Source organism: Chiloscyllium plagiosum, unplaced genomic scaffold (assembly GCF_037043375.1).
Source record: "Chiloscyllium plagiosum isolate Xiang-an unplaced genomic scaffold, Cpla_swu_hap1 HiC_scaffold_2, whole genome shotgun sequence".
NCBI classification, from domain to species: Eukaryota; Metazoa; Chordata; class Chondrichthyes; order Orectolobiformes; family Hemiscylliidae; genus Chiloscyllium; species Chiloscyllium plagiosum.
Window position 1 is genome coordinate 63,520,840 of NW_028270140.1, and position 12,085 is coordinate 63,532,924.

Below are 12,085 nucleotides of genomic sequence, written 5' to 3' on the forward strand. Positions count from 1 at the left end.
CAACCAATCAGCACTGTCTTCTGTTCAATTTAATTTGATATTCTTGTGAATGTTCTGAAGGTTACAAGAAAACTTTTCATGAAAGCTTAATTTTTTTTCTCATTATATAAATAGGAAGGATTGAGAAAGATAAAGGCCAAATGCTGGCAAATAGGACTACGTTAGGTTAGGATATCTGGTCAGCATGGATGAGTTCGACCGAAGGGTCTGTTTCCATGCTGTACATCTGATTCGATATTTGACTTTTTAAATAAATAAATCAAACACCTTATTCACTTTATTTTCTTTTCTAAAGATATTGGCTAGGATTTTCCAGTGGCCAGATTGTTTTCTGATGCATAGATGGAAGTTGCACATGGGAACCCTGTGGAATCCCCAGTGCACCAAACTCCAAAGGAGCTGCCTAGGAATTTGCGTATTCCACTGGGTAGTTCCTCACCACCTGGAGCTTTCAAAAGTTATTGATTTAAATCAGAGTTTGGAGAGTTCTGAAGTGAAGTAAGTAGTTACTTAGTCTAATGTAGTGTATTTCCTGAAAAACTATTAAACTGACCTCCAGCTACTTCCAAAAACCTCTTAACACTGCTTCTATGTGCTTGCACATGCATCTTGACTCTGCATCATATGTAGATCTCTTATTTATTTCCATGTTTTTATATAATAGTTAAGGTGTGAATTGTAATCCTGCTTTGTCTACAAATTTATGCTGTTGCTGGTCATCAGAGTTGCTACTAAATTTTAAGAAAATCTACACTTTGGATCTCATTAAGTCATTGTGAAAATCTTTTCTTATCAGTACTGACTCCATTCCTTCTGCACTGACCACAGAATTATGGCTTTTTCATGTATAGTACTCAGCTAAATGGGGTGCTGCATTCAGTTTAAGCTTTGTGCTGAGTTAGGTAATGGCAGTCGGGTCATTTTTTGTAACATTAAAACTAGCCGATGCTGCATTCTTCAGTTTTAAATGTGATGAAATGGATATAAACGCCACTTAGGTTCCCTTCAGTGTCCATCTTTGAAAATTTACTTCCAACGCTTAAATTTTAAGAATTTTAATTTGTTTTTCAGCCAGGATTGAAGGCTTTATCGTATCTGATGCTGATATCAACCTAATACCTGCATTTATTTAAGTAATGCAGTTTAATTTTGTTTCCTTTTTTTTCCTTTTTAGGGTTTTTTATCATTTATGAGTGCTCCACTGATTGGTGCTTTGTCTGACGTGTGGGGGAGGAGATCGTTTCTTTTACTGACAGTGTTTTTCACATGTGTCCCAATTCCTTTAATGAGGATAAGTCCATGGTAAGGATTGTTTGTTAGAATGATGGAATCAGAGTTTTCACATGTGTTCAGATGGCACTTGAGAGATAATGGTGCGAAAAAGTGCATTTTCTCAATACATTTTGACGACCTTTCCATGTGCTTAAAGGGGGGTGGTAATGGGTTTTTAACTATCCTGGAAGTGGACTACATCTTTAGACACTTTGCATTGTGTTTAAGATGAAACTAGAATTTATGGTCAAATTGAAGAAAGGGAGGACTTTATAAAAGCTTAGAGCTCAGCTTTTAAATAGCTTTTAACTTTTCCCTCAAATAAAATCTAATACAGTCCACTTGGACGCTTTCTTTCCTTTGTAGAATGTCATAACCCCAAAATATAAGCCTTCATTTGCTCCTTCCAAAATTGCTCTGAAATTGTTTAGAAAGTAATCAACACGCTCTTCTGTCTCTGAAATATTTATGCTTAAAAAAGTGCATCCTCAGTTGCAACATTAGTGCCTCATATGCACTGAATTGCTGTACTTTCAAAATATCGTATGATTCCTGTATGAAAGGAGAAATCCAAAAGGACTGTAGAATTTTTTTTTTTTGCTTATTAATGGGTTGAGGGCAGCACTGCCTCGGTGAGCATTTCTTGCCCATCTGTAAATGCCCAAAGAGCAGTTAGGAGTCAGCCATATTGTTATGGGTCTGGAGTGACATCCAGACCAGATGAGGATGGCAGATTTCTTTCCCGAGAAGGATAGTCATGAACCAGATGGATTTTTGCAACAGTCAACAATGATGACACTCTCCATTCGTGTCATTCTCGGTTTTGATTTGGTTCAAATTTCAGAGTCTGATTTGAACCCACTTTGCAGGAGCATTAACTTGGGCCTTTTACTGGTTCACTGGCTCAAACACTATGCTACCCTATCCCCTTGTGAATATCTCAGTTTCTGGGCTCAATTCTAATCTTCAAATTTGTTTTTCAAGAGTGAAATTTCGATTTGAACCTTTTTAATGTCAAAAGTCTCACTTGCAAATATAAGTATTCATGTTTAAAATAAAATATAAATTTTAATTAATTTAGAAGCTAATTTCTTGTGCTCCTTATCTTACTCTTGCCTGTACTTCTTTTATAGGTGGTATTTTGCCGTTATCTCAGTGTCTGGTGTTTTTGCAGTCACTTTTTCAGTAATATTTGCATATGTAGCTGACATTACTCAAGAACACGAGAGAAGTACAGCATATGGGCTGGTAGGATATACTTTTTATACTTGTTGCAAATAAAACTTTGGTTCTGCATTTTTTTTTTGAGTTTCCTTTTAAGTCATTTTTATTGTTGCCATCCTGTCTTCACTGTCTTTCGATTCCTGACCCCAATCCTGGTTAGGAATCTGAATCGTAACTATCTTTGACTAAGTGTCTAGGTGGTACACTATAACACTGCTGAGATAGATTTTCATCTTTTCCCATGATGGTCCCACCTGAGCATGTAATCTTGTCCCTCTGGAAGATTAACAGCAGACACTTGATTATAAAACGCATCTCAAGTTGTGCGGCTCAGTGCATGTAACTTTCTCACCTGACTCAAAAGGCAGTGAATTATAGTGTAGGCTGATATATTAGTGTTGCACTGAGAGTCGCACGCTGTCAAGAGACAACATCTTTTATATAACTTTGCAACTGAGTGTAACAGACTCCGCACACTCTTGAAGGATAGGAGAGTTTTTTCCCCAATGACATGGTCAATATTTATTCTTCGGTCAACACTGAAACAGATTCTGTTGTTGTCACATTGTTAGGACACTACTTATTACATTTTATACAGCATTAACAGTGGCTATACTTGAAAAGGCAGCAAAGCACCTCGGAATATCTTCAGGTTGCGAAAGCTGCACTATAAATGTGAGTCCTTTTCTTCATCAGTCAAGTTTTTCTTCAGACCCACATTTAAGTATAAACAAGTATGATATAAAGTAGGATTAAACGAATTGGGATTTCACTACTATTTAATTCTTGTACCTTCACTAAAGTGTTTCCATTTTAAATAGTTGCAAATATTGCAGGAATATATATACATTTCATACAGTTGTACAGCAGGATGCAGTGTTTCTTTTCCCTGCAATGTTATATTCTAGATAATCACGCTTTGGACTGGTGGTGAAAAGGACAGGAGTTCTTACTATTGTATCCATAGTGTTGATAATCTGAAAACACATTGCTGTGTTTGGCATTGAGAAATTTCAAAGTTTTCACATGAAAAAGAATCCAAACATGCCCAATCACATTTGAGCAGTCAGTTAGTGAAACTATACTGTTCTTGGGAATATTGCACTCAGCAGAAGCGTTGTTCCATTTTATAGGTGTACTCAATTATGCTCAATCCAAAGGGCAATTTCCACTTGGTGGTGGTTCTTCTAGAAATATGACCTGCACTAGGTATCTGGGAGCAGTGTGCAACCTACCCCAAATTACTGCTGCATGTACTAGCACTGGAACATTTTTGAAGACAATGAATGTATGCTTTTTCCTGGGTTTATCAGGAAATAAACATAACTAAAGGTAAACAAAGAAGGATTTAATTCTTTTTACATATTTGGCCTCTGACAAAACAAAAATAATAATCCAAGTACTCTACAGTTGTTACATTTTCTTGGGGAAAACACTTAGAATTGAGAACATCTTTGCCTCATTGCCATACGGTTGTCGGGAAGTAGTGATTATTTTACCAAAAATAATTGCTTTCTTTCTTTGAATGCTGAACTGAGACAAAGGAAAAGTAAGTTTAGGCATCTAAGGCCATAAAATATACGAGCAGTATTTTATGTTTATAAATTGGAGATTTAAAACTAAGGAGCAAAAAATGGCAACAGGTTGGTAGAAAATATTGTTGGGTCACAAAACTGTATAACATTTTGGATGAATCGTTATAGAAAGAACTTCTAAACCTATAGAGTTTCTCTAGAATAATGCAAGGGATTCCGTGGAACTATAGATTTTGGGACAGTTTCCAATATGCAGAGTTTCATTGATTTTAAATTGAGAGTAGTTTAGGTACCTGAAGAAATCTGTCGTGCTTTGCTAATCGTAACCATAGACTGGAATACATGCATGCCATTGTTCTATGGGAGGCAATGGCCTAGTGCTATTATCACTTGATTATTAATCCAGAGACCCAGGTAATGTTCTAGGGGTATGCATTCAACCTGCATGTGACTTGTACATTCAACTTGGTCTGATCTCCATATGACTCCAGATGAATAGCAATATTATTGGCTCTCTGGGCAGTTAAAGATGGGCATTAAATGCCAGCCTAGCAAGTAATGCTCTCACCCTGTGGATTGATTTTAAAAAAACAAATTAAGTGTCAGTGCTTAAGAGGGAGGGAAGTAGCTGAAGAGGAAATGACAACTACACAGATGTCAGAGGCAAGGGCAGTGACGTTCATTTCATTTATTTGTTCTAAACAACAAGAAACTAAATGAAATTTCTTGGCTGGGGATAGTTGTTGGAGCATGGAACCGAGTGATTGAGAGAAGCCATTAAATATTCAAAGGAAAAAAATGCATGTTTAATGCACACATGCTTGAAGCAGAAGAAGGTACTTGGAAGGATCAAGGGCAGCTTATTGTTGATAATTGTAGCAAATGACCAGCATAAACAAGTTACCCCAATTGATACATAAGCAGCAATCAGAGATGGCTATTCAGTCCTTGAGACTGTTCAGCTTTCAGTAAGCTCGTGGATGATCTGATTTGTGGCCTTAAATCCACTTTTGGATTCCAATAACCCTTGACTTCCTTCTACTGTAAATTGATATCAATTCCACATAAAACTGTCCATTATAAATGTTTCAAAGTTACCTATAAACTGCAGACAATTCTTGAAAATATCTTCACCTGTGAAATAAGACAACTTCACAACTGTGAAATGAAGATCATGGACCACGTGTATTCAATTAATGTTTTCCGTGATTCAGTATTAGCTGCATTTAACATCTAGATGAAATTTGCATCTTGACATCCATTAAGTTTCTACAGGTGAGTTGCCCTCCCATATTAGATGGAAGTCTTATTTCACATTCATTGAGGTAAACTATTCCCAGAAAGTGGTCAAGTGACCCGTAAGCTGACCACAACAAATTTCAAGGAATTTTAGAATCGGTAGAGAATGTAAGGAGACCACTTGGGCTGTCACGTTCATGTTTGTTGTGTGCAAAAGTAAATCGAGAGTTCAACTCTAATCCTTTCTGCCTAGCCTTGAATTTTTTTTACTTAGCCAGTTCACTTTCAACAGTTACAGTTGAATCTGCATCCACCATATACTCCATCATTATGATGCCTTCAATTCTTTTACCATTCACTTAAGTAGGTGTCTTGTGCTTCTTGAGCCTTACACCAATGGCCACCTCTTAGTGTCCTCCCTCTACTGGTGATTCAGTTCTTCTGTGTTAATTAAAACTTGGTGAACAAACACCAAAAGTAGATCCGCTGAAGTGTATACTCTCGAGGTGGGAGGGTCCTTTAATGCTTGTTAGCATCGTTACTGATCAAACTGATCTTGTGAAGAGGTTATTGCCAAATTGAATTTGCGAAAGGTGGTGTGAGAACCAACAAAAGGGCAAACCTACTTCATTTTTGTCAATCTACATGTCTCGGGTGTTTCTGCTTGTGGAGTCCTCAAGTCCTGTTGTCTTGATTAGGATCCCCTCCATTGTGTTGTGGGCACTACCATGACGCTAAACTGTATTGATTGGAAAAACTGGACAGCCATAAATTTTATTCTGCCACAATCCAAGCTGGTAGTCAAATATGCTTCTCATTACGATTAGTCCAGGAGAACAACAGTTAGTGTGAAATGCACCTGAAAATGAACACCATTCTGATGAAGCTACAGTATAGAACTGCATGCTATAGAATTTAGCAATCAGGGCTAACATCAGACTGCCATATCCAATTGTAATTAGTGATGGGCAATTAAATGACTTACAGGAGACTCCATGGACATATCTGACTTTTGGTGGATCCCAGCACTTGATTGCAAAAGACATGGTTGAATCTTTGGCAACTATTTTCACTCGGAAGTAGACTGGATGACCCAATTCAGCCTCTTAGCTTCGAACCCAGTATCACAGATTCTATTATCCATCTCGTTGAGAACATTCTACATGATTCTGAGAAATGGCTGAGTGCTTTGCTTACAATCAAGGCTTGTAAATTTCAGGCAGTACTGCCTACTGAACTTCTGGGCAAATAGTTCCAGTAACACTGGCATATACCTGTCAATGTGGAAAATTTTGCATGTCATAATAGTTTTAAATATATGGCAGTATTGGTTTAATAATATTTATACAATTGTTAGCACTAAATAAGTTAACACATTAAATAAAATTCAAGGAGGTTGTTCCACATGCTCCCAATTTTGCATCAGTTTCATTTCATGCTAGTGCTGTGACTTTTTGCTCTGAAGCAGAATTGGATTCTGTTGAAAAGATGCATTTTGTTGAAGCTTTTCATAGAATTATAGAGATGTACAGCAGGGAAACAGACCCTTTGATCCAACTGGTCCATACTGACCAGATACCCTAAATTAATCTAGTCCCATTTGCCAGCACTAGGCCCATATCTATATAGACCTGTTCTATTGATATACCCATTCAGATGCCTTTTAAATCCTGTAAGTGTACCAGCCTCCTCCACTTCCTCTGGCAGCTCATTCCATACTAGTATCACCCTCTGTGTGAAAAGAATGCCCGTTGGGTCCCTTTTTTAACCTTTCCCCTCTCCCTCTTATTTTGGATCTCCCCACCCATCCCAGGGAAAATAGCTTGTCTATTTAACCTATCCATGCCCCTCATGATTTTATAAACCTCAAAGTCACCTCAGCCTCCGATAGGGCTATTTTCGCTGGAGCAATCTAGTCAGCCTCTCCCTATAGTTCAAACCCTGCAACCCTGACAACATTCTTGTAAACCTTTAGTGAACCCTTTCAAGTTTCACAACATCCTTCCAATAGCAGGAAGACCAGAATTGCATGCAATATCCTGTACAGTTGCAACATGACCTACTAACTCTTGTACTCAGTGTACTGACCAAATGCTGCCTTGACTATCCTGTCTACTACTTTCAAGGAGCTATGAACCTGCACTCCAATGTCTGATTGTTCAGCAACACACTCCAGGACCTTACCATTAAGTGTAAATGTCCTGCCCTGATTTGCCTTTCCAAAATGCAACACCTTGCATTTATCTAAATTAAAGCTCCATCTGCCACTCCTTAGCCCATTGGCCCATCTGATCATGATTCAGTTGTACTCTGAGGTAACCTCCTTCACTGTCTACCCCCAATTTTGATGTCATCTGCAAGCTTACTAACAATACCTCATATGTTCACATCCAAATATGTTTTGGAAATGACTAAATGTAGTGTACTTAGTACCGATCCTTGTGACACACCGCTGGTCACAGGCCTCCAGTCTGAAAAGCAACTCTTCACTTCCATCCTCTGTCTTCTACCTTTGAGTCAGTTATGTGTCCAAGTGGATAGTTCTCCCTGTATTCCATGTGGTCCACTCTTGCTAACCAGTCTACCATGAAGAACCTTGTTGTACTGCCTTACTGAAGTACATATAAATGTTCACTGCTCTGCCCTCATCAATTCTCTTCGTTACCACTTCAGAAGACTCCATTAAGTTAGTGTGATATGATTTCCCACGCACAAAGCCATGTTGACAATCCCTAGTTCCTTCCCTTCCAAATGCATGTGAATCCTGTCCCTCATGATCCCCTCCAACAACTTGCTCCCCACCAATGGCTGGCTCACTGGTCAAGATTGCCAATGAATTCCAAAAAGCTTGACACTCATCCACGGACTCCATCAATAAACACATTGACCTCGACCCAATATATTAACCACAGCAATGAACAACCGGAATCAGCAACCGAAAGCAATGGCAGTGAAACCAAATAAATTCCAACCAACATAGTGCAGCGACACATCACAGGAGGCTCCACAGCACTAAGGATGTCACATAGAAATGGAATGAAACGTCTCCAAGCCAAATTCACAGTTCGGCGAACGTACCCACAACAACTGCAATCGGTCTATAGTTCTCCAGCTTTTCCTTACCACCTTTCATAAATATTAGCACCACGTTGGCCAACCTCCAATCTTCTGGCACCTCACCTGTTACAAATTATGTTACAAATAACTCCAAGATGTCCAGCAATCACTTCCCTAACATCCCAAACAGATCTAGGGTACACCTGATTAGATCCTTCAGATTTGTCCACCTTAATGCATTTTAAGCCGTCCAGCAGAAATATGGACATTTTTCAAGATGTCACTATTTATTTCTTCACCTTCTACATCTTTCATATTCTTCTCCACAGTAAACACTAATGCACAATACTTGTTTAGTATCTTCCCCCATGTCCTGCAGTTCTACACATAGGCAACCTTGCTGATCTTTAAGGGGTCCTATTCTCTCCCTAGTTACTCTTTTGTCCTTGGGGTTAAGGAGAATCGAAAGGGATTCAACGAATACACTATTTGTCAAAGCTATCTACATCCCTCCTGATCTCCCTCTTTATATTTTTCTAGGGATTCACTCGATCTCTACTGTCTATACCTGACATGTGCTTCCTCCTTTTTGTTACTCTCTTACTAGTTTTCATCTTTGATTGTTCAGGACAAATGTTATGATTTGCAAATTTCAAGCAATCGCAGTGTGTACTTGGGAAAGGGTGCTGATTGGATGGAATGTTGATTTTGGCGGAGACATTGCCATGCTGAAAGTGACAGGAAACTGCATGCTCCTCCATTTTGAGTAATTCAAAAAAGGCACAAAGCTTGAACATGTTCCTTTTTATAACTGGCCCCTGTGTATATATGTTGCTTCTGACAAGTGTAAATGAGTCCATATTAGAAGCTCAAAATATTACATTTGTGAGATTACTGGGTACTCTGGTTCAGCAGATGCTGCCATGTCAAACAGTTTTTTTTTGGGTTCTCCAAACACAGGCTGGTTGAGTATGGTCAATGCCTGTTACTAGCAGAAATTGGATTATTGCAAAGCCATATCAAGGCTTTGTTGTGGAATTTTGACTGTACTACTTCAAAGTGGATTATTCCAAGTATTTCACACTTTAACATTGTGTTTGAAGCAATTCCTTTTTTTACAAAAGTCGATTTATTAAGGCATCAGGATATATTTTTAGGTATTTTTCTTGTTGGAAACCTGTAATAAATCATGTCAAAGTGTTTTGTTTCACGTTTTCTCTTCCTCCTGTATCCAAATATTATGAACCCTTTTGATCCTAAATGATCTGTTTAATAGCAGTTGTTACTGATGTTAACCTGGCCTGGAAAGTTTGTAGTCTAATGTTTCAATTCAATTGAAACACGCAGAGTTGGAAACTCTGTTTTCGTTGCAATCTGGTAGCATTTGCAAAGAAATTGAATCAGTGGGAGGTTTTCAAAAATGAACAGGTTTTCTGATTCTCCAATTTAGCTGTTTAAAGCACCTGTGTGAACACTGAGTTTAAGAATAAAATTGTGCCTGTATTATCTGGCCCTTTACAGTTTAAATGTACGTCTTTGATCTTGTGTAATATCTTTATCCTGGTTGTCATTGGCAGAAATCCACAACTTGGTATATAAACTGTTGGTGGTGTTCCCTCTTCAGTTAGATTTTATGGTGTTACGGACCTGACCAGACCCCCCCCCCCCACCCCCTCATATATTAAGGAGGTAGCCTGGACCCTAACTTTATCGTACATTAAAGGTAAATGTCGGTCTGTGTTCCAGATGTAATTTCAGTGGTCAAACTACTTGACATTAGGCAAATCACTGTAGTTAAAATATAACAGAAGAAAAAAGAATTTGGAATAACTTAACTCTGTTGGAAAAATAACAGAATAATAGATTATTTTACTACTAAACAGTAACTATTCCAATGTCATAACATCCCATTTAAAAATACCCTTGGCAAAAGGCAAGTTCAGAAAAAACATGTAGTCACATGCAGTTCTCCTATCCAGGAGGTGAAACCATCAAAAGACAATTCTGAGAGAGTGGGTTAGCAGTTGGGAGAGGTTCACTGCCTTCTAACCCTGCTGAGACCCCAGCAACGACGACTAAAAGCAATTAAAATTCTTGGATCTGTAAGAGCTTAATCGCACCCATTCAGGCTGCTTCCATTGTTCCAACTTTTTTTTTTAAAAAGCCCCAAGGCTTCACAATTTGTTTAGCTTCTCAGACTGCTCAGCGCCTGTTCCCCAATCTCAATTTAAAAGAAACCAGGACAAAACATACACCTTAAAGTCACAGTGGATGAATCTGTTGCTTCGTGAGTTAATTTTTCTGTTCAGTACCTGCTGTTGTATTTTAAATAGAAACTTCTTTAAGTATCTGACAGATAAACAATTACAAATAAGCAATGTTTAAGATCTGACCTTCAATTCATATTAATGGACCATTTTATTGCATGATTAGATGATTTATTAATGATGTGCAGAAGAGTGATGATTCAACTTTGATACTAAGTATGATACAAATTCTGCTGAGCATCATTTATCCATAAAATAAATAGAACTTCCGTTCACTAAATATGGACCTAAACCTGGTGTGTGATGCTGGCAACCCAACAAATGATGTGGATTCGTCAAGTGCAGATTTACGTAATATAATAAATTCTTCTGATCACTACGAACAGCAGACTGTGTTGCCAGTTGATTGAATGCTGCTGCTTGTGGGGAAAAAGGAGTCGATGCAAACTCTCGGTCTTGCTCTCTCATTGGCTGCTCAATGTACCATTCCTAAAGGATTTGGAAGCATGTTGTGCCCACATGTTGACCAGATTAGGGTGATTTCTGATGAAAAGCAGTGAGTTAGAGGGGTTGTCTACCCAGTTAAGAACAGTTTAAGGAATGTATCCTACTTTTTTTAATCCATGTATGCTTCATTTACGTTAATTTGATTTCTTTCTTTTGCCTTTAAAGTACAAAGAAAATTACAGCACAGAACAGACCCTCCGCCCCTCCTCCAAACCTGCGCCGACCCAGATCCTCTATGCAAACCTGTCGCCTATTTTCTAAGGATCTGAATCCCTCTGCTTCCTGCCCATTCATGTATCGTCTTAAATGACACTATTGCTTCCACCCCAACCACATCAGCTGGCACCGCGACCCAGGCACCCACTACCCTCTGTGTAAAGAGCTTTCTCTCTCAAACTCACGCCACCTTGAACTCATGACCCCTAGAAATTGAGTCCTCCACTTTGGGGAAGAAAAAAATTCTTGCTGTCAACCTTTTCAAACTTGTCATGATTTTGTAGACCTCAATCTGGTTGCCCCTCAACCTCCTCCTTTCTAATGAAAATAATCTTAATCTATTCAACCTGTCTTCATAGCTAGTGCCCTCCATACCAGGCAACATTCTGGTTAATCTCCTCTGTACCCTCTTGAAAGAATCCAAATCTTTTTGGTAATGTGGCAACAAGAACTGTTACGCAGTACTCCAAATGTAGCTGAACCAAAGTCCTACACAACTGTAACATGACCTCCCAACTCTTGTACTCTATACCCATCCAATGAAGGAAAGCATGCCGTATGTCTTTTTGATCCCGCTATTGACGTGCATTGCCACCTTCAGGGTACAATGGAATTGAAGACCCAGATCTCCTGTACATCAGTTTTCTCCAGGGCTTTTCCTTTAATGTATTGTTCATTCTTGAATTGGATCTTCCAAAATGCATCACCTCGCATTTGCCCAGATTGAACTCCACCTGCCATTTCTCTGCCCAACTTTCCCATCTATCT

General features: G+C 38.6%; 1 protein-coding gene across 1 annotated transcript in view; it reads left to right on the plus strand.

The window, feature by feature from the left end:
• The window catches only part of slc71a2a (solute carrier family 71 member 2a), a 104,902-nt gene that overhangs the window by 50,760 nt on the left and 42,057 nt on the right, over nucleotides 1–12,085 (plus strand). Inside the window, exons 4-5 of the mRNA XM_043713674.2 lie at nucleotides 1,175–1,302; nucleotides 2,406–2,520. Of these exons, the coding sequence (XP_043569609.2) occupies nucleotides 1,175–1,302; nucleotides 2,406–2,520 (243 nt within the window). The remainder of the gene's footprint in view (nucleotides 1–1,174; nucleotides 1,303–2,405; nucleotides 2,521–12,085) is intronic.